Source organism: Eretmochelys imbricata, chromosome 6 (assembly GCF_965152235.1).
Source record: "Eretmochelys imbricata isolate rEreImb1 chromosome 6, rEreImb1.hap1, whole genome shotgun sequence".
In the NCBI taxonomy this organism is placed as follows: Eukaryota; Metazoa; Chordata; order Testudines; family Cheloniidae; genus Eretmochelys; species Eretmochelys imbricata.
The window spans coordinates 123,755,802-123,781,669 of record NC_135577.1 but is presented as its reverse complement, the minus strand read 5'-3'; the positions used below and the strand labels follow the sequence as shown (position 1 = coordinate 123,781,669).

Here is a 25,868-nt window from a genome sequence, read left to right as displayed (position 1 = left end):
CAGCCTGCTTTATGGCACTTTGATTTCTATATATGGTAACTTAAATATAGAATTGAAGGGATCTTGGCGACTTTCCGGGGATTAAAATGGAACCCCAGCATTGTACTGTTCCTCTGTTTTTCCTTTTCTCCTGTGCTTGTAATCCAGATGGCTGCTCAATACTACAGTGAGGCTAAAAGCTTCTCAGTTGCACCCATCCCTTCTTGTTTACTCCCTTGAACGTAATTCAAATGTAGCTAATTCTTCTGTCAACTGGGATTTGTCCACCTAATTGAGAAACATTCCCTTATTTCAGTTGTAAGCTTCTTGGGCACAGGGGCAAGGTTTTCCTCTATTTGCAGAGTACCAAACACATGTTGCTTTGAGCCAAGTTCTTCTCTTCCTGGGGCGTCTTAACCTACTTGACTCCTGCCAGTCAGGGATTTTGGAGTTTCGCTCCATGATAACTGCATTAGTGACGGCCTCAAATCTAGTTACTGCTTGATGCGAAGGCCTGTGGTCAAGGCTAATATGGATTTATCTGCTGAATAGAGCAGATAATTAACTACAATGGCTCAACATCTTTCCCTGGTCTGTGGGTTTCAGGGTTTTGTCATTCATTGGCTTGTTCTCTTTCTAGGTAATCTCTTGAGTGCTGGTAAAACTGATTCATTTTGCCACCTGCGCTTCTACCACTTCTGTATTAGTCAATGGGAGTTGGTTTTGATTGGACCCACGTCAAATCTTAAAAAGAACATTTGGGGTGTGGGTTTGGATCCCTTTCTGTTCTTCTTTGTATCTGCTTTTTCTTTTCATTTGTTCTTTCCAAATTAATTAGTTCTCACAAGTTTCTCCACTGACATTCATTCCAGTGCTAATTGATGTTTGGTAGGTATATTGAATATACCAGAACTTTATGCTAAATTTTACTAAAATTACTATGGGTGCAGTTTATTTTTCTGAACTGTTGCTATCATTCATATACCAAAGATAAGTAAACTGGGTTTGACTGTTCTCTTCTATCCACATTAAATCAGACTGTTTTCCTGCTGCTAGATGCCTTCGTAATTTTAATATAGGAATGAATCAAAGTTATTTTACACTGAGGCTGTTGTGTTCTTGAAAACTTCCATTTTCTCCAGTTCAGAATCATGCTGCTTGATGAATTCAATATCCTTGCTATTTGCACCTCACTCTTACTCACAAGATAATACTAATTGCCCTTTAACTTGGGAACTAAGTGCAAGTTACTGTCTCTTAACCTAAAGACTCTCCTACCTAGTACACTTCTAAATTCATGTGCTGGTTTTCATTTTCTTCAACCTGTTGGTTTGATTTGTGGCTGGTGACTTTATATCATTCTACTGAGTGCGCAAATAGTGATCTAGTAGAACTATATATTCCAAGGAGTCAGCTGCAGGCTTCGCAGTCAGATTCTGTCCTAAATATAAGGCATATTGTCTTCACTGAATATGTGACTCTGCTGTTTAGTTTCAGTTTGAAATATCATAATACATTTATTATTTTGGAGCAAAGTAAATGACTAGATATTCACAACAGTGTAAATGTCACTATTCTTTAATTATAGAAAATGCTGAAGTAAAGTTTAAGGACTTTCTCTTGGCTATGAAGAGCATGATCTTCACTGAAGGTGAAGCCCTCTGTGTGGTTGAGCTGCTAAAGGAGAAATCCAGTGGGATTCAGGATGCCTTGCAGAAGGTGAGCGCTGTAAGAGCTAGATAGTACTATTTATTTTTAATACACAAGTGTTTGGAAGGGACACTGTCAAGTTACCTAGACCAAAATGTGACCTGCCCAAATAATGGCTCTGTCATGAAGATCTTGCATTCATTTCCAGAACGCCTCTTTTTCTACTTACTAAGCGTTGTTTCTGTACACAAGTTAATGGTCAGCCATCAGTATACGTATACTGGTTATCCTACTAGGTCCTGGCCTGGTAGGCTGAGAGTTGGCTTTGTGCGCATGTCAAATGAATGTTGATTGGTTGGGGAAAAAAATAGAGCCATACATTTCAGAAGGCAAAACCTACAAGATGGCGGCACTACTAAAGCAGGCCTGTTTTCTGGCCCTGTCCTTTTTTGTGGAGATGGTATACTATAGCTCCTTGTGTTATCGCAGGAGCTTAAACACAGTGGGTGAATTTGGACTGGTGGCAGGAAGAGGGATTGGGTCAAAAGGGAGAAGGAAATGAATGCTTTGTCACACCTGAGAAAAGGTCACTGCATGTACTCTGTACAGATGTTTGCTTGAAGTGGGGGCCAGACTATCTGCGTTAAGTAAAGTCTAACTCCATTCCCTGGGCCCCACAGCAATTTTACAGTAAGTCTTGAAGATCATTTGATAGGACACATTATGTGAAAAATCTAATGCAGCTAATTGTGGTCTTGAAAACAGATAATGCACTTTTCCATCTTCAGTACGTTCTAGAAACACTAGAGTTGTCATGTTAAGTCAGACCAATGGTTCATCTGGTGTAATATCCTTTGTTAGTACTTGATGCTTCAAAGGAAGGTGCAAAACCCCAATAAGCATGCTATTGCGTAACTCTCCATTATTTTGGGAAGCTTTCTCATTAAATCCAACAGTCATTGCATAGTGTGTCTTGAAGGAGTGATATCCCTTACACATTTTATCTTAGCTAGTCAGCTGTCTGATGCTTATTCATATAAACATCTAAACTTCTCGAATCCTACTAGGCTTTTTGCTTTCATAGCTTGTGGCATTGGGTTCCACAGGCTAATTATGCATTGTGCAAAAACTTTCCTTTTTATATCCCTTTAAATTGGTTGACATCCAAAGAAATTAGAAGGCTCCTTATTTTATATTTTGGCATTAGTTATTTCAGCCACTGTTACGTAATCTCCTATGAATCCCCAAAGTGGTCCTGATACTTTTAATCTCTTATGGATGTTTTCCTATGTCTAAAATCACTTTGTCACCTAACCTGAGCCTTTACACTCCTACTATAATCTTCTTGGGATGGGGAGACCAGAACAGAACACTGTGTGGATGGTGTCAGTGTAAAATCAATGTGTATAGTGGTGACTCTTTTCAGTAGTATTCTGTCTTGTTAATACAGCCTAGCCCCTGGTTTGCCTGATATATGTCTGTTTGTTGCTATTGATTTGAAGGGAGCTGTTCAAAACATAGAAGTCTTGGCTTCTATAACTCAATAAAACCCAATAAGTGTTAACTTTTGCAGGTGAAAATGTGGATATTACCCAACCAATAGCACAGGCTGGATATGTGCACGTGTATATGTACAATATGCTTTTATAGAAAAGTTCCATTTTCACTACAAAGGTTAGTAGTTGTGGCCCTTGGACTCCACAGAGGAAAGCAGGAAATATTGTTGTCAGTCACTTTATCAAGTGAAGAAGGTATTTGCTTTGTATTATTGAGCTGCTACCAAACAATTGGCTTACTTTACCTCTAAGTATTCACTTACCTTCTGGCTTTCTCTCTGCCACAAACACAAAACAAAGATGGAACCATTCATGGACAAATTTAAAAAAAAACTGAATACGGATCTCCAATATATTTCACCAGTTATCAGACTTAATCTAGAAATTGCCACATAGTCACAAAAACATTTAGTAAGTCTGCCATCAGTCACATAAACTGAGTTCTAAAACGTCTACATGCGGTAGAGGTCACAGGCATTTATGTCGGATCTAGAATTTGCCCAGTTCCCTTTTCTTCCATTCTGTTTGCATATAGCTTTACAATAACATCTAGGGCAAGTGTGAGTTATATATTAACCCTCTCCTAGAATCAAGGTGAGTCAATCATGCTGATAGACTTTGCCACAGAGTAATCTTCTGGCAAATACAATGTTTTTGCTGTCGTTGCTATATGCGGAGGGGAATCCCAGGACAACATTTGCTCTATTGGGTAGTAATATGCTTTAGGAGACCAGGCTTGTTGCGTTGTAGCAGCATGTAACTTTTTTACTACGTCTGTAGATAGTGTCTCCCCAAACCACCACCTTCCTATCTGACCTCAAATATGGAGAATAATCTGCTCAAATGCAGCTATACCTGCTGTGCTGTGTGTTTTTAAAAGCATATCCTGGTCTAATGAAATTTGTTAGCAGCCTTTTGTAGCAGACCCAAAACGCCTTCTCATGCATTACCGTGCTAGTAGTAGGCTGACAAATGATTGCATGCTGGATTGTGCAGCAGTGGGCATTAGCTGAAGGAGGGGTGGGGGGGAACCCCAGTCGTGTTTACTGCAACTTTCAATGTATGCCATAATAGATAATTCAGTTGTAATACTTTCCGCACGTTTGATCACTTTTAATATCCTTTTGCTGTAGGCTAGTAAGGGAGACTCGGCTGCAACTACACACCAGCTACAAGAAAAAGACAAAATACTTGCTGCTTTGAAGGAAGAAGCTGCGGTTGCAAAGGATCAGTGCAAGCAGCTAACTCAGGTGAATATATTGAAGGGAACAGGTATGGAATTGAAAGGAAACGAACAAGGAACCTCATGGAATTTCAGTACAGTTGCTAGTTTAATGAGATCAGTATGAAACAAAAGGAGAGATTTTCTCTTAGGAGTTTATCAAGGCTAAGTCTTTTTTATTTTTTGTTTTATTTATTTTATTGTTTTAGCCTGCCAGGCTTATGTTCACTGTATCCAATTGCTAACAGTTTAATTGTATGGGGCACTCGTTAAATATAGCTAAATATGAAAGTCTTCAGACCTTCTTAACTTGAAGATTTCAGAAGAAGGCAAAACATAACAAAAGTGAAGAGAATCCTGTACAAAAATTGGTGGATGTTTATAGTAGGCCAGAGAAGAGACTATTTTCACCGTAGCACTTGCGGAGTGGAGGGGAATGGAGGTAGAAGCAGGAAGGCTTGAAATGACGGGCATGGACAAGGCTTTTAGTGGGAAGGATTGCTTTTTAGAAATGTGTAGGGGAAAGTCAAACAAGATATTGAAGTTGAGAGCCTGGGCAGATGAGTGGGGGCGGGTGGGGAGTGGCATTAATAGTGCTGGCAAACGGTTTGAAGAAGAGGAAGTTGGCCGTGGGGAGCATTCAGTCTGAGTTATTGGAAGGGCACGTGTAAGACTTGAACAGAGGGTGCGGTGGAGAGAGACTTGGCAGTAGTTCATGTGTAGCTGGGGGCTGAACCTATGAGGATCAATGAGGTGTGAAACGGGAGTGGGGGAAAACGAGGACAGAACATTGGGGAAGGTGGCACGCAGAGTGCAAGGGAAGAACTACTCGTGGAGATGCTGAAAGAGCAGCAGGAATGGTTGAAAGAAAACCCGGAAGAGCAGAGTACTGCAAGCACAAGGAAGGCTGTGAACTCCACAGCATAGGGCAATAATGGTGGGTGAAGAATGAGAGTAGAGCAGGAAGCCCTTGAACTTGAGGACTGTAACTTGGCGAAGAAAATTGATTTCTACCCCTTCACTCGGCTGAAATGGAAAGAGAATGAAAAGAGGGATGGGAAGTGAATGCAACAGGAGTTGACTGTCTCCAAGCTCCCAAAGCTTGCGGAAGGAGATATGGAGCAGCTGGAGTGACCTTGAAGGTTTTGGGGGGAGAAATACTGGGATAGTTCTGAAACGTAAGAAAGGGGGAAAATGTGGCCAAGGGGACAGGTAGACACAGCTCAAGGCTGTGGCGGGAAGAGAGGCTTCTCCCCCAGCCCCAGACCTGCTGTGGTGGGGAGAGGTGCCTCTCCCAAGCCCTGGCCCAAAACCTGCCATGACCTGGGGAGAGGCACTTCTCCTGCAGCCCCAGCCCAGCCCTGGCCCAGACCTGCCACAGCCAGGGGAGATGCACCTAACCTGTGGCCCCAACCTTGGAGCTGCAGAGGTGCTCTCCCCTTCCCCCTGCAGCCTGCACCCCAGAGCCCGCAGCCCGCAGCCCAGAGCCCCCTCCGCCACCCTGAACCCCTCATCCCCAGCCCAGAGCCTGCACCCCCCAGCCCAGAGCCCTCCTCCCCTCTCCCCCGAACCCTCTGCCCCAGCCCTGAGCCCCTCATCCCTGGCTCCACCCCAGAGCCTGCACCCCCAGCCAGAGTCCTCACCCTCCCACACTCCAAACCCCTCAGCCCCACCCCCGCCACATGAATTTTATGTGCACCACTATGGAGGTGATGTGTCACACACCACCTCCATAGTAGTGCACATAACAAAATCCATTCCACACATGCTTGGGAAAAATTAGGGGGACCACTGCTGGCTACATGTTAAATGTGGGAGACCTCAGTCTGACACTGAGATAAAGGAGGAAAGGGCCTTTAGTCACAGTGGCGGTAACTTTTACCCATAACTGGTGCATCTCAGAAGAAATTAGCAAGATCCTGGGAGGAGAAATGAGGGAATTTTAGAAGTGGAGAAGTGCTCCTGGGTGGATGTTTTGTGAGAGGTGACAGAGTTGAGAGAATAAATTACTAGTGCAGGAAGTGGTTGTGTTCTCTAGGGAAAGCTGCAGGACGAGAGCAGAGTTAGCGAATTTTAGGGGGGGTGCCGCAGGTGCGAATTATCGGGTGTAGAGAGAGATGAGAGGATGGAGTTGTGAATGCATACTTCGAATCACTGATGGAAGGAAGGTGATGAGGGAAGTTTGGATAAATATCCAGACTGTTGCTGGTTCACAACTGATGCACGTACAATATTCAGTTTAAAGTGTTCCTTAAGGTGTGGAAAACAGATGTATGTTATTTCCAGATTGGTAAAAATCTTTCTCACTGGGTATAAAGGGTCCCCTCATTAGTGGGCGGTAAATAGTAAATCAGCTAAGTGAGAAAGCGTACACTTGTTTCTGAGTTAAGTCTAAATTTCAGCTTTAAAAGCTTTTCTAGAGTTGAACACTGCATAAAGTTTTCAATACTTTGCCTTTTTCTGATTTCCGTAGCAGTTAGGTGAAAGGAATGGCCTGTTCATGTCCCCATAGATGCTTTTGAAAATTAAGTCCCTGCTGTGTTTCATTACATCAGACTGATTAATTCCCATTTTTCCAAAGTGATTTAGGCCTTTCAGTGGGACCTAAGTCACTCTCCTGAAAACTTTACTCTGGGAAAAGCAGCATTATGAGGGTAATAAAGTTGCATCTCAAAGGAGAAAATTGCTTTTATTTAAGTTATAAAAGTTAGTCGTCCAAAGTAAATTGTGCATGTTTTCGCTAACTAATCTAACAGAAGCTTGGCGGAATGCTGCAATCAACATCATTTCCTTCAGCATGCACACAAATATGTGTGCTTCCAAGAAGCAGTCCTGCAAATTTTGTGTGACGTTTGGATCTCTGCACTATCTAATAAACAATTAAACCAAATAAAACTTGCCTCTTTATTAGAAAATCATAAATTCATCATCTTGGTTATCCTCTCTTGGTCAGGGAATTCAGCCAGTCTGGGTTGTTGAGTGTTTGCTACTAATCTGTTGAGAACCTTAGAAGCAGGTTGGTTTAATTTGAGGATGCTACTGTTGCTGACCCTACAAGACACATGCTATAGCTCATATATTTTATGACATTGTAAAGTGTTTGCTCAGTCATGTGGTTCTAATAGTAATATTTTTAGTTTGTATTTAAGATAATGATCATCCTGCACTAAGTATGCAGAATTGGATTGCACTTGACTAATTACTTGAGATTTAAACCTACACTGTGCGATTTAATGCTAGCAGTTATGTACTGAATGACTCTGGCTAGTGAGGGGAACTGAACATTAGACTGAACTCCACTTTCACTTCAGCCTGAGAGTTCATCTGTAATGTACAACATATTTGATCTAAAATGTACTATACTTTTGCCAAAAGAAAAGGAGGACCTTGTGGCACCTTGGCACCATAAGCTTTCTTATGCTCAAATAAATTTGTTAGTCTCTAAGGTGCCACAAGTCCTCCTTTTCTGTTTGCAAATACAGACTAACACGGCTGCTACCCTGAAACCTGTCATTATACTTTTGCCGCAATCCTATAACTGAGTTCTAGTTCATTAGACAAATTAAATTCTGCCCTTAGTTATACCTATGAAATATTGATCTCACTGGGGCAAACAGAGGCAATTGAGGAAATAATTTGGCTTAATGTGATAGAAACACTATTCCAGTTTCTCTGAAGCAGCAAGAGATCATTCTTTTAATTGCAACACCCAATTTTACTTTAATTGTGAAATTATAGAATCATAGGACTGCAAGGGACCTCCAGAGGCCATCTAGTCCAGTCCCCTGCACTCACGGCAGGACAAAGTATTCTCTAGCCCATCCCTGACAGGTGTTTGTCTAACCTTCTCTTGTGTTGATGCTAAATCCATATAAAATATCAGAAACATGTTGCTGTTCAGACCAAACACTTGAATTCTTCTGTGGGTAAAGAATATTGATAATGGCTCTAATGGATGAGTATTGAGTGTAATTAGTAATGCATCGCCTTACGATTTTTTAGGAGTTTAAGGGGACAGGGGAAATGAACGTTTTTTTTTTCTGATTTCCTACCCAAGGAACTGGTTGCAGAGAAGGAGAGAAGCAACTTGCTTACAACAAAGATGAGAGAACGGATCAACATGCTAGAAAAGGAACACGGTGCTTTTCAGAGCAAGATCCATGTTAGCTTCCAGGAAAACCAGGGGATGAAGATGAAGGTAAAGCTCTATGAAAGCCATTTTGATTTCTTGAGTGAAGTACAAATAGATTAATATGAGAAATGACTCTTTTAGCAAAAGGTGCAACACTTGATTTTTGTTTCCATATGAATAAACTGCAGGTGCTACCTAGAATCTCTAGTGATTTGAGGTGAGGAATCTAGGATTAATTCTTCATCTAGGTGAAGGCAGCAAGCTGCTATAGATGGCCTTTGTTTTCAAGAGACAGGTCTTGTCATATAAAGTAACACACTGTACTACTTTTCATTCATTATTTCCTTTATCTGCAAATGACCAGTGATGAGCAGCATGTCTCCTGGCTGGCGCAAAGGTTTGGGATCTGGTGACTGCAGTTCTAGTCCAGGCTTTGCCATGGACTCTGTGACTTACCCACCCTGTGCTTCTGTTATCTGTACAATGGACATAACACCCCCCCCAGTTCTTCATAAAGTGGTTTATGATCTTCTTATGTGATTGAAAAGTGTGATTCTTGAGATGCAAAATCTGTTTAAATCATCCAGCTTCAGAAAGATGGCCCTCATAGCCATACACGTGGACCGGCGCTATTAACAACTTATCTTCTGAATGACATGCTGGATGCAGAACATCCTTAAAAGTGAATATTTTCATGTAGGGAGGTTATAAAATGCACTCTGCGTTGCAAAACGCTTACTGAAAATCATGAAGGACACTAAGAACATAAGAATGGCTTCCCTGGGTCAGACCAATGGTCCATTTAGCCCAGAATCCTGTCTTCCAACAGCAGCCAGTGCCAGATGCTTAAGAGGGAATGAACAAAACTGGGCAATTTATGGAGAGATTCATACCCTGTTGTCCAGTCCCAGCTTGTAGTAGTCGGAGGTTTAGGGACACCCAGCGCATGGGGTTGCATCTCTGAATATCTTGGCTAATAGCCATTGATGGACTTATCCTTCACTCTGCTGTAAGATTGTCCTCTGAGCCATCTCGACCTTCATTAACATTGTTACAATGTGACCTAAGAAAAGCTTTAGCTTCATCAAAATCAAAGGCAAACGTCTTCCATCTACAGTCAACCAAAGCTTTGCAGGAAGAACTACGGCTGTATTTATGCCAACTGATTGACTAAAAACTCAGATCTTAGCATCGCTTTTTTTTCTGTGTAGCTGTAGCAGTATTGAGGGTAACGTGCACATTTTTACATCAAGTGATACATTTCCAGTGTTTCTGCATACGTTAGAGGACACCCTGTCAGAGTTACTGAAGCAAAGTAGAAAAGGAGGACTTGTGGCACCTTAGAGACTAACAAATTGAAGTGAGCTGTAGCTCACGAAAGCTTATGCTCAAATAAATTTGTTAGTCTCTAAGGTGCCACAAGTCCTCCCTTTTCTTTTTGCGAATACAGACTAACACGGCTGTTACTCTGAAACCTGTCTTGAAGCAAAGTAAGCTCTCCAGAGTAAGGACTGTTGCTATCTATGTATAGCCCAGTGCACAATAGGGTCCTGCACCATGCTGGGAGAGGGGCCTCTTGGGCACTAGGATAATAGAAATTATATTCTATGCAAAAAAGCAGAAGCCTGTGGAGAGGATGTAAAGGGAACCCTCCCTGGTTCTTGGCACTCTAGTTCCACTCCCCCTGCTGGGTACTGTGGGAATTAGACTGCAGAGAAGGGAATGCTATTTGGCTGACAGCCTGATTATCTGGGCTGCCTGTTGGTTTTTGGGTGCTTTTTCTTCCTGGAACTTCTAGGGTTGTGTGGTATCGAGAGCAACTTGGAGCCCGTGTCAGTGTGGGCTAAATGTTGGTGCTCCAGTAGCTTGTCTTTTTTTCTGTCTCACTCCAACAGCCAATGTTTGTCTGACAGCTTTTTTGTATACAAAATCCTCCCTGATGATTTAGTCATCTGATGAAACTAGGGCCTGGAACCGGTTTCAGCTGTCACTGAAAGTTTGGCACCAGTAGAGGAGGAAAGAAACGTTTAAGCTGCGTGTGTTGTAGGCTCTCAACAAACTGGTAGCTCGCGCTAGCCAGCCCCTCCTGTCATCTGGCATCTGGAATCTGCCTTCTTCTGTGCTGAATCAAGCATTCTGGCCTCTGGCGCAGCCTTGTGGCGGGGGTCTCAAACTCCTGAGACAACAGGTGCTTCCAAGAAACTATGTTCAGAGTACAATAAAAGCACATGCATATCTGAAAAAGAGACTGTCTTATTTTGCTTCAGTTAGAATCTCAGGAATAAAGAAAAGGCCCAAACTGTTCTAAAGGGCTGATTCCCCCCCCTTACATATCATTATTCATAATCGGTCTTCTCATTGTGGCTTTAAACTTCTCTGCACATTTTCAGTTTAACTTGACTTCAGACTTCCAACAGAAATAAATTAACCCCTTCCCCTAATCTACTTTAGAATTGTCTAGTGGTGTGTGTTGGACTAAGTCACATAATCAGGAATGCTCAGTGATCTACCGTTACTAGATTTGCATGCTGCATAAGAAAATTGTGGCACGTGCATGCAAGAGGGAAACTGGTTTAAAAGGCAAATGTGTCCTTAATTCAACTCTGTGAGCTTAAAATATCAATAGGCCTTTGATGGGGTACATATGTATTTGTGTGTGGACTGCAAAACCTCAGAGCCTTCCAAATTAATTTTCTTGATCTGAGACTATTGTAAGTGTCTATTACAGTACAGTAACAGTGTCTGTTACACAGCTATTGACTTCTATTCCTCAAGCTTTAAAATATGTGTGGTATTTATTTTAGTTTCAGCAGCTTCGTGAGCAGATGGAGGCTGAGATAGGCCACCTGAAGCAGGAAAATGGTATCTTGAGAGATGCTGTCAGTACTTCTACCAACCAGATGGAAAGCAAGTATGTTCAGGAGTTCAGTGCCTCTGAGCCATCAGGTTTTTTTAAACTTATTGCGGCTTTCCCTGAAGATAGCTGTTCTGGCCACCTTTTTAGGTGTTCCACTAAGTGACACCGTCTCCACAGCCATGGTTTTATTATATTGGTATATAACTATATTCAATTACTCCTGGGGGAATTCTGCACCATTATATGCATGCAGAATTCATGTCCCCTGCAGATTTCTTCGCTTCCCTGCAGAAAAATGACTTTCTGATGGGGAAGCAAAGGGAAGCTGCAAGAATGGTCATGCATCCCTCTCCAGCAGCTTAAGCATGTTATTTCAGGCACCTGGAGCAGCCAGTGAAGAGAGAAATCATTGCAGGGAAGGTGGGACAGGGGACACCCCAGCCGGCGGCTCCTACCTTGTGCTGGGCTCAGCTGCTAGTCTCGGCTGGGCTGGGGAGGATGGAACCTGCTCTTTCCCTGCAAAGAGTGGCTGGGGCTGGGTCAGACCCTCCCCCAGCTGCAGGAAACTCTGCACTGCCCCTCCCCCCCTCCCCGCCACTTCCTGCTCCCATCCCTTCTCAGCCTCTGGGGGAGGGGTCAGTGTATGGGGAGCTGCTCCCCTGTCCACACAACTCCAGTGCATCTGGACCCCCTCCCCTGCACCCAGACACCCCTCCACTGAGCCCCTCTGCACTCGAACTTCCACCCCAGTGAGCTCCACCCCTTCCCCCCGTACCTGGAGCACTACAACAAGACCCCTGCACCCAGGTCCTCACTCCACTGAGCCCCAACCAGCTACATCCAGACCCCCACCCCACCAAGCCCCACTCCCCCAGCATCCTCAGGAGTAATGTTCTGGCACTCAATGAGTAAAGCAGCTAGGCCAAGATCTTCAAGTGATTATTGGCTTTGGATCCCTCAGTTCGAGACCCTTATTTTTCAGTGGGTGGGTGCTTGGTACTTTCTGAAGAGCAGACCTCTTAAAGTTGCTCAAGTTAAAGACCCTCCAATGGAAGGAAGCATAGAAGTGTTAACTGTCAGTATGTCTGACACTGATTATTTAGCCCTGGGCCATGAGGCCCCAGCAGAAATATTGACCTTGTAATCTTGGGAGCTGAAATATTTTAAGATTTTAAGTCATTTTAACAAAAATATTAAACATCTGCATAAAAGATGCATCGAATGGGTAGCAATAAGATGTTTATCTGTTGGTGGTTTTAGGAGAACAGGGATAAGCAAAGTCATTCAAGGTTTCATAAATTGAGACTCATATTGCTTCTAAACCAATGAAGAGGGTTATTTGTGCTGCTGTAGCACCCTGAGATCCCAATGAGGATAGAATCAGGGCTCTGTTGTGTTAGGTGGTGCCCAGACACCCAGCTGCAGTTGACATGGTTTGAGTCGGGAACATTATTGCTTTCTATGTGTAATTTTGTACATATTCTGAAATGCTAAATAGTTCTGTTACTCTACGAGAGTAAATTGGTATTAAATGCTGCTTCTAGAAGTACACTTTTGACTTGATATTTGAATGTCTACTGATATTTCATTGACTTGATCCTTGTGAATTGTAATTGCTTAAGATTACGTTATGAAAAACCAGTCATTCTTATTTCTTCAGGCAGTCTAGTGAACTGAACAAATTGCGTCAGGATTGTGCTAGACTTGTGAATGAACTGACGGAGAAGAACAATAAATTGCAACAGGAGGAACTCCAAAAGAAAAATGCAGATCAAACAATTGGCCAGCTAAAGGTGACTTCTGTTTTCTTTATCCCTCTGCAATTATGCTGTGTCCTTAACAGAGCCTACAATATTTTCAGTGGGGAAATCTGTCTTCTGATATTTCAGGATATATGAGAAATTTGAAAGGAAATCTTGCTAAAATACCTATTGCCTATAGACCTACACAGTAGTTCTGTATTTACTCTTTCGATGTCTGATAAAAATGGAAAATTGCAATTGGTGGAAAATAATAGGCCGGCATTTGATGTTTCCTTTCTAGGTGAACTTTGAAAATTTTGCACTTTTTAGTCATTATGAATGCTTGTATTTAGTAAAAACTACTTCTACAGAAAAATGTTGTCTTTTAAAAGAAACTTGCATAACTTAATCTCTGAGCCTATTTGAACAGTCAAAAAATTGTGAATGGAATAGTATCCTGCATTGTCCCAATAGGCATTTCAAATGATGTAAGTGTCCCTTTGTTCTGGAGTAACTTATTCAAATACGTATCTAAACAAAATGCTATATTTGTTAAAAGAGTAAGCTAGTTTTACTGGCCTGGGATGTGCCTCTTCCCCCATTCCCTCTCTTTGATAGAACAGAGATGTTTCTCTTCTTCCTATGTGGACATATAATAATTTAAAAAAAAAAAATCTGTCAAAAGGAAATTCAAAATTTCCGAGTGCTAAAAGAAAAGAAGATTTTACTAAAAGAAAATCAATTTGCAGTGAAAGAACCACTGAATCGCTGCCGCTGGAGAGGTGACGTCTACAACTGAACCAAATTTTGGATAGCAAATGCAGATTTACACAAGATCTGGCAACTTTGGATTCAGGCGCTCCTTCCTGAACTTGATGATGACGTTTTCCCCTGTTAGCTGTAGAAACTTGTCTGCTAAAGAGCTGTGGTTTAGTTCATTTGGAATTCAGTTCAGAGGTTGGACTACGAAGATGTTGAAATAGACGGGATTGGCCCAGGGTGAGGCTTACTGAGTGCTGGATGTCTCCGCTGTGGCCTTGCTGTATGTGAAAGGGAGGGACGTATGCTGCTTTATATTGGATAGAGGTTTAGCAACGTCACTATGGGATGGTCTACAGTAGAAACGTACATTGGTGTAGCTGTGCCTCTCCGGCACCTGAAAAATCTGCACACCTGAGATGTAGCTATGCCAGCCGAACCCCTGGTGTAGACAGACCGAGGTTGATGGAAGAATTCTAGCTACCACCTCTTGAGGAGGTGGATTAACTACAGCAAAGGGAGAACCCCTCCTGGTGCTGTAGTGGGGTCTACACTGAAGCCCTGCAGCAGCTTTTTAAGTGTAGACCTGGTCTAGAAAGTAGAGATGCACTTGGTTAAATAGGTCAGTATGGTGACTTGGAAGGTGACCCTTTTCCCCTCTCTCCCAACTCCCACTTTCAACTGTAAGGTCCAACAGCAGGAAGTGGAGAGGCGATTGGAGGAAATCCAGGCCTATTTCAGGAAAAGGATAGCAGAACACGAAGCAGCACAACAAGGTAGGAACATGTGCAGTTTCCTGTTACGACCAAAGATGGCTGCGTCGCCCCTTTCCTGCGTGTGAAAAGGATATGCGTGGAATATTGGGCAAATAACCTTGAGCTACAGAAAGGTTAAAGGAAATGGTTCATCGGTGTATTCAATACCTCCTCCAGCTGACATCCCGGGAACATAGATACCACCTTGAAATGCACTGTGGCATGGGTTGTTTTTAAGTGTGAAGGGTTAAGTGTGAAACGACTGTGCTTGCTTAAATAAAAACGGTCTCTTACTTGGTTTTCCCAATATGTTACAAACGTTCAAATATTTTCTTTAATTAAAACCTTGATGTTTCTGCTGCAGATGTGCAGAATAAGCTTGTGGCCAAAGACAGTGAAATCCAGAGCCTGCACAGCAAACTTACAGATACGATCGTGTCTAAGCAACAGCTGGAGCAAAGGATGTTGCAGTTAATGGAGGCTGAACAAAAGAGGGTCACTGCGGAGGATTCTGTGCAATTGCAGGTGCAGGTACTGCATTGATAGCTGAAGGTCTTTCTCTATGCAACAGAGCTTGAATGATATTACTGTGTGTTTGTTTTAACAAAGCATTACAACTGAATGCAAAAATGAATACGCTTCGTTCCGATGATCAGCTGGCATCCTGTAAGACGTGCTAATGCTGCTGCATTGGTTTCAAGCAAGCTGGCTTATGCTGTATGGGGTATCTGGAGTGGAAGGGAAGGGAATGTTCTCTTGTGGCACGGATTGTGTTGCATTTATTGTTGTTCTTGACTTTTTTTTAATTACAATTATCTTATTGGTAATAAAGTGTCATCCAAACAATGTGGTTAACACAAGAACAGCTGTACTGGGTCAGACCAAAGGTCCATCTAGCCCAGTATCCTGTCTTCGGACAGTGGCCAATGCCAGGTGCCCCAGAGGGAATGAACAGAACAGGCAAACAAGTGATCCATCCCCTGTCGCCCATTCCCAGCTTCTGGTAAACAGAGGCTAGGGACACCATCCCTGTCCATCCTGGCTAATAGCCATTGATGAACCTGTCCTCCATGAACTTATTTAGTCCTTTTTTGAACCCTGTGTTAGTCTTGGCCTTCACAACATTGTTCAAGTGTAAATGCCTAGCATGCAGCTTTAAAACAGTGCTGTTAATAAGAACTAAAAAATACAAATACTCTCGCACACTTAAATTTGCTTTTCTTTTTTGTGTCCTCTCTCCATAAGGAGCTGATGGAGCAGAAGGAGGCTTTGAAAGCGCAGCTTCAGCAGTTTCATTCACAAATGGCAGGCCAGGTACAGCAGGTTCTAAGACTAGACCGTTTTGTCTTGCAGTCTTAACTGGTAAATGGTCTTTCAAAAGCTCATGACAACCATTGTGTTATTTTAATCTGGATATGGCATGTTGAATGTAGAAAGTGGCCATCGCTCCTTGGGCAACAGAGCATGAAATATACCACACATTTTATAGTTCACATAGAAAGAGTGTCTACAACCTTAAGTTGCGTGGAATAATTTCTTAAATCCAGTGACTATTTCTGTGGCGACAATAGATGGCTTGCGATAACTTTCACAAGTTTTCATGTTTTAAACATTCTGGTTCCACTTGATTTGCTTTGACAACTTATTTCTTTGTACAGTGTCGTTAAATACTGTACATCAGATTTCAGTGCCTCATTAGAGGCTCCAGTCACATCCAGATACTTCCTGGCTTCTGGGTTGCAGACAGTGAGAAGCTGACTCTCTACACAGCCAATCGTAGAAATCAGCTGGCTTAGAAAAGCCCACTTTAACTTTGCCTGCTTAATGCAGGCACAAATGGAACAAGTACAGAGATTCAGAGCTCCCTGCCTGCCTACAGCTGAGTATTGAATTTTTTAGTTGTGCATGGACACATTTGCTATCCCTTCATAGAGTCTAAGGCCAGAAGGGACTACAGTGAGCATCTGGCCTGACCGCCTGGATAATACAGGCCATAGGGGTTCCCTGAAATAATTTCTCTTTGAACTTGAACCTGTCTTTTGGGAAAAACATCCAATCTTGATTTAAAAATGGCCAGTGATGGAGAATCCACCACCATCCTTGGCAGGTTGTTCCAATGGTTAATTGCCTTCACTGTCAAAAATTTGTTCCTTTGTATCCTGTATGAATTTGTCCAGCTTCCAGCCAAACTAGACCCCCACATGTGGCCTGAACAAACTGAAGACCACATTCATAATCTGGCACTTGCCTTTTGATCCCTTCAGGAGTGAGGGCAGTGGTGGAGAGAGGACAGGTTGGGCTAGTTATTTTGAGGGCGGGGGGGGGCGGGGAGTTTTGGATGTCTGCCTATTCCTAAGTGGGGACTCGCGTAAATGACTGAGATGGCTTGTGCTGGGAGATAACCAGAGAGCGGTCGGCTTACATTCGTTGTAGTCTCCCTGGTGCTGTTTTCTGCCATCTAGTTTGAGTGGGGAAACCGGTGTTGAGGGTGGGTGATAGTTTTTCTCTGTACACCAGGATTTTGGGGGGAAACTGGAGGAGAAGAATCTACGGCATTGAGGCACAAAACTGTAAGAGAACTCCCACAATTGAAGGTCCATATCGTCCATTATGGTAATGGTTCCTTGGCTCTTGGACCAGTGTGGGCAAGGACTTTGAAGTGATACAAACTCGTACTAATGTTCTTTGGCCAGGAAACATTGGGTATTGGCCTGTGCCAGTTTCAAACATCTGTAAACAAGCAAATGTTATTTCTGGCTCAGCTTAGAAAGGGACATTTTCGTTTTTGCTTTACATTCAGCTATTTTTCCCCCCTCTGTAGACATCTGCTTCAGTCCTGGCAGAAGAACTACAGAAAGTGTAAGCATCCCTTCTCCTATATGTTTATGAAGAAGTTGCTTGCTTTATTGCCTGCTCAAGATACAGAAACTTTTAACTCATGCTCGGCACATATGGGAGAGATTTGTGAAGGAAACGCTGTCACTTAAGTATTTTACTTTGCATTGTGTGTGATCCTCTTGGAAGCTGTGAAACTTCTTCCTACGGATTTCCCCTCCCCACCCCAGACTTGGAGTACATTGTGTGTGGCTGTGTTCACTGTGTGGGAGTGAGAGCTGCCCCTCTTGCTGATGTCTGAGTGTACGGATCAGTGGCATGTGCAGGGCCATGAGAATGTTAGGACAGTCTCTAAAGCAGAGCTCCAGGGCACTTGTCTCATTGAGGGGGAGGGGGTCATGATGCACCAGGCTTTGTGCATGTCTTGTAAACTCTTGGCAAGCATAGAGGATTTAAAGCAAAAAAGAAAAACTCTTTATGTCCAAAACACTCTGCCAAGAGGATTAATTATAGCAGACTTGATTTTGGGCCTGCATATTATTCTTCTAAATGTAGCCGAATACTAAACATGCATTTCTGTCTAAAAGGTCTTGTTGCAAATTACTTGCATCTCTTATTTGTACAGGATTGCAGAAAAGGACAAACAGATAAAACAGGTGGAGGACTCATTAGTCAATGAACATGCCAATCTAACCGGCAAGGAGGAGGAGCTCAAGGTATAGGAAATGCCCATTAGAAGGAAACTGAATGACTAAAGAGCAAGCTCATTACAGAAGCTGTGATTGTGAACTGAAACCCACAAGCCAGCATCTTGCATCCCCCCATTGCCTTCATTGTGGCTCCTGTGGTCATAGGGGTCTGCTTGAATAGGTCTTTTGGTGGGCTGGGGCCTGGGTTTGTTGTAGGTATAACTTTTGGGTGGGCTAGAGTTTACTTTACTGCCCTTCTCCTTGTGCCTATAAAATAACTCCCATAGAAAAGCACATGGAGACCCAGAATTCAGTCATTGAGGATTTTCAGCAAGGATTGCACAGGGTCAACCTCCCCACAATCAAGTCCAAAAAGAACAAAAGGAATGAACTTAATACCAACTTTATAAAATCTTATGATAAAGAAACAATAAAAAATAACCAACTTAATTTCTGCAACATGACATGACTACTTTATAACCCACATACATTATCTTCACAGTTCTACCTAAACATAAATAAAGAAAACAAATGTAAACAGGTCTGTCTCCGCAGAAGCACAGTGAGAAGAAACTCAGGGTTTCCAGAAGCTCAGGTTGAGTTCTCCTGAGTCTTGGTTAGTCTTTGTATGGATTTTGGTGATCAGTCTGCTGAGTCAAAAGCATTGCAACGTCGTCCCTCCACTTGGTTGTAGAAATCTCCAACTGGAATGAATGCAGACTCTTCCTCCTCCTCTGCTGAAATCACAGTTAGCTAGTCAGCTAGCTAATTAACCACCCAACCATTCAGTTTAAGTATATAGATTTAAAAAAAATCCACCAAAAAACCCCTGCTGCAAAATGCTTCAGGCTTAGGGAAAACAGCCTGCTTTCCGCTCCTGTGGCCCAGCTTCTCCCAACCCACCCACAGGGCACGTGGTCTTTTGCAAAGCACCTACCCTGACTACTTGTTCTCATGGAGTCTTGAGTCCAGCAACAGGGAACCTGTTGGAGCAGACCCAAAACTGCCACACCCAAGTCCAGAAACTTCTGGATGTGGAGTGCTAATTGTGCGTCTCTCTAGCAACAGGGACCCAGACCCAGCTCATTCCTATCCCCTGCTGACAGATCTCTTCAAGAGCTGTCTCCCTATTAGGCACATGGGTTACACAGGCAGATGAACTTCAAGGAAGTAGGGTTGCCAGGTGTCCGGTTTTCAACCGGAACGTCTAGTCGAAAAGGGAACTTGGCAGTGTCTGGTCACTGGTGCGGGAGAGAGACGGGAAGGGGCAGCCTGGCCCTGAAGTGGCTGATCCTGCAGCAGCATGCATGCACCAGCTTTGAGGAGCAAAGTTTGCAGGGCTGCAGCGGAGGACAGTGTGGGGCCCATGGCGAATAGGGTGCGGGCTCCCAGCGGGCAGGGAATGTTGCCCAGGAGGGAAGAAACGCGTGCTGTCCCGCCAGCCGGCACTTTCCCCGGCCACGCGCTCAGGCAGCTCCAGGGTGGGGAGGGAAGGGGACTGGTGGGCAGGCAGCTCAGAGGGATGCCTCTGTGCAGGAGGGCTGTCCCCTAGCTCGCCAGCAGGGCTGCCTGGCTACTCCCGTGCAGCCCCAGTGCTCTTCTGACCTGCACTACCAGGTGGCCTGCTGGAGCTGCGGTTTGCAAGTCCCTTGGGGCTGCTCATGCTGGAGTTGAGTGGGGAGAGCAGTGAGCAATGGGGGAGGAAGGGGAGAGGAGTGAGTGAGAGGCGGGGCCTGGGGGGAAGAGGTGGGGCCAGGGGTGTCCAGTTTTCAGACATTAGAAAGTTGGCCGCCTTACAAGGAAGTCTGAGGTTATCTTGGTGTTAGGCTCTTAGCAAAAGGTTCTGTGAAATATTTGCTCTGAAGAATATGGAATGACTTTAAATGAATTAATCTTTCTCTGTAGGTTGTACAGAATATGAATTTATCCCTAAAAGCGGAGGTGCAAAAGTTACAGGCTCTGACAAATGAGCAGGTAAAAGAACCATGTTTACTTAACTCATTAAGTGCCAGATTCTGCCCCCCCCCACACACCTGAGTGGCACTGTGCTTTGCAAGTAACCCCATTGGTTTCAGTGAAATTACTCTTGGAGCAGGGTAAAACTATGAAGGCTACAGATCTGGGCTAATTAGTGATGAATTTCAAGAAACCAAACATCTTAAAAAAGAGTCTGCTTATTGAATGCTCCGGTTACTGGAGTAAATAGCTTTAATTTGTTTAAATTTTCAAACAGATTTCTTCAGGACACTGTGCCCATGGTTGTGAACAGAAACCATGATTGCATGTGCAGTCTTGACTGCTATCTAAAATAATCATATCTGCACAGTGCTTCCCATGCGCAGGTCTACACATCTGGCCATTTGCCTTTCAGCCCTATGGCTAGGTACTTAAAATACTTGACAGTGCTTTATTTCATCATCGTGGGTGCTGAATATCTGAGAGCACGAATGTGGAGGGCTAGTTGTTGAACGTATAATGTGGAAGATGTGAGCTTGCAGTCTTTAAAAATGAGTAAAGATAACATTATTCCTTCACTTACATTGGAGACTAATATAGTGAAAGAAGCAGCAAAACTGACTTGTTTTAGCTTGAATATTGGGGAACGTGGGGTTGATTGAGTCTTGTGATGTAATATGTTAAGACTATGCTAATCCTCTTTATATCTAGGCTGTTGCTGCACATGAACTGGAGAGGATGCAGAAAAGGTAGATTAAATAATATAAATCCAACCAGCATTTGGTAAACAATTTTTTGTAGCTCTTTGTTTATATCTTTTTTTTAATTGAATGGATGCTTTTTGTAAGAGTGGAAAAGGGAAGCATTTTTAACTGTGTAATTTACTGTCTCAGTATTCATATTAAAGATGACAAAATAAGAACACTGGAAGAGCAGCTACAAGGACAGATTGCCCAGGTTTCAAACACAAGGGAAGAATTTCAGGTACTGTACTCTGTGTTAAGCTTGTTTGTAATATTTTGTAGATTTCTGAAAGATTCTGTAACAGTGCAAACAACTGCACTGATTTGCAGAGTGGGGCTGTGTATTTTCAGCTGTTAAGACTGTAAACAGGAATATGTAATATTGCTGGCATCCTTTCAGGATGTCGTCGTAGCAGCAAGCTATGCAACTAAGTACATCCATGTTAAAATCCATGTAAATGTACTAACTGCAGCTGTGAAGACTAATGTCTCTAAATAGTTAATGAAATCTCTGAAAGGACAAGATGTTCAGTAGTAACCGTGACAGGTTTTTCTGCATTTCATATTTGAAATGTGTCCTGCCAGATGCTGGTGTGTACATGGTTTGGATTATCATGTTGCTCGTGATCTGATTACAACTTTTTTCTTAAAGTCTAAATAAATGTAAAAATATCTGATTTTGCTTTTAACTTAAAACTTCTCATCAGTACTATGGCGGCAAGCTATCGATTAACATTTGAATTCCTTTGTGCGGAGCTATGTTTGTTTCTGAATTATGTGCACACAAGAGTGAACAGTGTTAAATCCCAAACATCCTCACTTCTGGATTTAAACCCTTATAAAGCAAGGCCTGCTTCCCATGAAGGGCTTTAATGCCTTCTTCCTAAAGATAGTTCCTTCAGCACAAGGGGGATAGCCCCTTTACTTCTCTTCCCAAACAACATTAACTCTGCTGTGAGCTGATACACAACCTCCTAGGGTAACCCAAAAGCATGGGTAGTCAATAGGCAGACTGTGGGTCAAATCTAGACTGCCAGATGCTTTTGAACGAACCCCAAAATCTTCTTATCATTATTTTGTTTTCTTTGGAGTCTGGACCTTGACTGTACCTTGACCAAGAAATTTGGACCTTGACAAAAAATAATTGACTACCCTGCCATAAAAGATGTAACTGTGTTGGGAGTTGTCTCTCTTTGCATCAGAGGAAAGACAAAACGGGATGAGTATCCTAGTCCAAAATGGATTGATTCTCAGTCATACCTAGTTGTGCAAATAACTGATCTTTTAGCTCACTGGGAATTCTGGAAAAAAATGTTTCAGGTCAACCTGAGAGAGAACTTTTAAATTTTTTTAGCAAACTCTGAAAAGTCAAAGAAAAATTCGTTTGGGGTCCAACAGTGTTTCATTTAGATTATAAGTGCTCAAACATTTTTAACAGTCCTTTTGAATCCAATTGAAATGTTTCGACTTCTTTAGTTTTTTTCAACACAATTTGGCAAAACAGACACAAATTTTGTGAAATGTTTCGGTGTTGCCAAACCTGCATTTTTCACTGGAAAAACTTTTGGCCAAAAAATTTCACCCAGCTCTAACCACAGTCCTTTTTCTCCCTTTTTGTTCTCCTTTCACATCTAAACTTGCCCTGCAAAGCTTTGGGGTAGGAACCATGTGTTTAGAGAAAGTGCCTAGCAGACTTTTAAGGAGTCTGAAAATCACTGGTAAAAGTGATGGAAGCTGGGGTCTAAAAATACATGCTGATGGAGCTAAATGTAGATTTAAAAAAGACTGCATGGTGAAATAACTGCATTTCCTGCCTTTTTCCAGCACATGTGGGGACAATCAGGAAGTTGTGGACAAATAGCTGTGGAATGAACTAAAAGTGCCTAGAAACTAATAAGGGTTTTATCTAAGCTAATGGGACTTTAAAGGTGAGCAGTAAGGGTCCAGATATGGTGTTGATGCTTTAGTACAGAAGATAAAAATGTATTGATCCCATAGATCCTAAATTTATTATCTCCAGTCTGTAAAGAAACATTTTTACTGTTCTGCTCTTCATAGTGTCATATGGACGTTTGCATCCCAAGTAGGTGAAAAAAAACTAAGTAGGTGCCAGTGCCCAAGAGAGGGGAAGTGTCTATGTGGTCATCTGTGTAAATGGTGGGGAGAAAAATGTGTTCATTTAGAAGCCAGTGTTGTTTCAGAAATAGCAATCCAGGCTAGATCTGCACTCTCTTTTGAGGTCTTGATTTACCAGTTAAGATGGGGTTCTGTTTCTGCCATGCTCCAGAGAGAAGTTGCTTTGTCGCCTCGAGAGTGATTATCAAAGGCAGAGGAGGGACCCACAGTATGATTACTTGCCTTCTCATAGGCATCTAATCCAACAGCTGGAGCTGGAGAGTGCGGAAGACTGCACACACATCTGTTTTTGCTGTTATAAACATTTTAGGGTAGCTTGCGAGCATCTGGGAGGTGATATTGGAACCTTTGCTTTATAAAATGCTCATTTTGTAAAAGCCAGTCATCAGCAATAAGTTGACATGGTGCTAATAAGTGGTTTTCTGTAGAAGGACAGACTAGATTTCACTGTCGTATACTAGGTGAGAGCTACAACTCCCAGCACTGTTACATCTTTTATGGCAGGGGTAGTCAATTATTTTTTGTGTGATCCCAGGCCTGGGGATGAGGACTATTTGTCTTGGCTATCTGGGGACAAAAGTCTTAATGTTCTGAGGAAGAAAGAAAGAGGGAAAAGCAACTTTTAGTCTCGTTTCTATGCTACTGTATTTATGTTAAAAACAAACAAAAAAACAAACAAAAAACACCCTGCAGCTTCTCTACTTATGATTCGTTATATGGCAAATGTTACAAAACAAAGCAATTTGGGTGCACAGTTCTGAACTGATGGCTTGCTGTCTCCTTCCAGATGCTTAAGGATCAAAACAAAGCTTTGCAATTGGAAGTTCAAAACCTGCAGGCTCTCTTGTCCGAGCAGGTACAATCAATATTTACTGATGTCTTATTAAATAGCCAGTGTTGTTGTTTTTGTTTTAAAGAGTTCTACTTCTGACCAGGGTCCCAAGGTGAGCTGGCTGAAAACTCAGCTGCTCTGCCCATTGCTTTTAGAGGTCTAGTTTCACTACTGCAAAATGGAAAGTCCTTTGTGGCCCTGACCTGATGGATGAGCAGTAGCTTTCAGTCAAGCTGCTGGATATAAAGAATCCACTAGAGATCCTCAGGAGGCCCATAGGGTATCAGGAAGCCAATATTGAGTCAACAGCCTGGGAACAGATTGCCAAATCGGTTAACAAGCCAATCTGATTGGTTAAATTTGACTTGGTGAGGCATGCTACACCCTCCCTCGCTATGATGTGTCAAGACAGGGGGCATCACTCTTTCCTTTTGTCTGTATGTCACCTTTCCCAGCAGCCAACATGGCCATTGGAGATCAGAGACATCTAGGCTCAAAATCCCTGAGGGTTGTTCTTCATTTAGATTTTGGTGCTTACTGGTCTGTGTTCTCTTGTTATAGGCTTCTCCTTCCCCAGGGGTCCTGATGACCTCTGACAGTTCATTATAATTATAGCTCAGTCAGATGGAGCTTGTTGCAGCAGAGCGTATGGAAGGTCATGGTGTTACAGGTGAAACAGCACTGCTAAATGAGACAGCATCCTGCTAGTGGAACGAGTCCCACTTCATCATTTGGATGAGGCTCGTTCTCTAGCTTGAGCTGATCAGTGAGAGACGGATGCCCCAAGGAGGGAGGTGGTATGGGGCACTTTAAAGGGACAGGTCCTGGCAGTGACATGGAGGCAATAAACTGGTCATTCCATTAGGCAAGCCCTTGCTGTGCTGATGGGGAGGGGGAATTGCTCTGTCTCCTTTTGTCCTGGGTCACTTCACATGGATGTGATGCAAGGCTGAGTGGAGGTGGATTCTTGCAGGCAATGGTATGACTCTTCTTGTTTGCTCCACGTGGCAGGTTGTTACATAAGAGCCTGGCCATTTGACCCAATGTTTTAATGTATTCACTCCACAAAGGGAGTGGGAGGTGCAAGACACCTCGCTATCAACGTTTAGCTCTGTGTGTACATTGTAGAGGCTCCTGCTTTAAGTCCTCTAACTCTTTTACTGTTTTTGATGCTCTTGGTTTCACCGCAGATGTAAATAGCGCAGGTAATTCTGCATTCGTGCAGGTCATCTGCTAATGCTGTTCCCTCCCTCAGAGTATTGGGCTGGTCTCTACTCCAGACTGACCCTTGTACCACGTTGTCACTCACCTTCCAGTTTCCAGACTGAATTGCCCGCTTGTTTTCCCTTTAAAGGGAGCGGTAGCCATTCGTCTGTGAGCTGCCTCTTGTTCTGCGCCAGCGGCCTTTCCTCTGTGGCAGGGGCTTGTGACAGGACGCGGGGCAAAAGTACCATATTTCTTCAGCCAACCAAAATTCTAGGCTTCATAGCAAGCAACATAAAGTCAAAATTTGAACTTAAAAAGTATCGACCTCTTTGTATTTTTCAGTCTAACTTGATGAACCTTTTTCTGAGACACTTTTTCCTTGTGTAAAGGCCCACTGACTTATCATCATGGCCAGTACTACTGTTTGTTCTCAGTCTTATTCCTGATCTCTTACCTGGAGCACTCCCCCACGTAGCTTGTTCCTCACCTACCAGACAAGCTGGTCGTGGCTGCCTGTGAAAAGCAAAAGACATGGCTTTACCCTTTCACCACAGGTCTTGCTGCCTCAGCTTTGAAATCTGCTTGGCTGCAGTTATAGCCACCAATCAGCAGCTCCTACTCCTGGAACGGCTCCATTGTTCTAAGGTGTGACAGTTAGAGATTCCCAACTGGCACCTTGGAGCCTGAAGTATCACTGCAGGATTTCCTCCAGCTGTTGGCTTGAGCTCCTCCTCCTTTGTGGGTGGCATTAAAAACGCTGCTGCCAGCATGCACTGCTGTTGGCCCTTGCATAGATGTAAAAGCCAGAGTCCGGTGCGT

General features: G+C 43.1%; 1 protein-coding gene across 1 annotated transcript in view; it reads left to right on the top strand.

Moving 5' to 3' along the window:
• The window catches only part of KTN1 (kinectin 1), a 114,335-nt gene that overhangs the window by 50,684 nt on the left and 37,783 nt on the right, over positions 1-25,868 (top strand). Inside the window, exons 5-18 of the mRNA XM_077819575.1 lie at positions 1,568-1,698; positions 4,319-4,435; positions 8,465-8,605; positions 11,344-11,450; positions 13,057-13,189; positions 14,586-14,673; positions 15,017-15,183; positions 15,898-15,966; positions 17,474-17,511; positions 18,113-18,203; positions 20,082-20,150; positions 20,844-20,881; positions 21,026-21,116; positions 23,799-23,867. Coding sequence (XP_077675701.1) covers positions 1,568-1,698; positions 4,319-4,435; positions 8,465-8,605; positions 11,344-11,450; positions 13,057-13,189; positions 14,586-14,673; positions 15,017-15,183; positions 15,898-15,966; positions 17,474-17,511; positions 18,113-18,203; positions 20,082-20,150; positions 20,844-20,881; positions 21,026-21,116; positions 23,799-23,867 — 1,349 coding nt within the window. The remainder of the gene's footprint in view (positions 1-1,567; positions 1,699-4,318; positions 4,436-8,464; positions 8,606-11,343; positions 11,451-13,056; positions 13,190-14,585; positions 14,674-15,016; positions 15,184-15,897; positions 15,967-17,473; positions 17,512-18,112; positions 18,204-20,081; positions 20,151-20,843; positions 20,882-21,025; positions 21,117-23,798; positions 23,868-25,868) is intronic.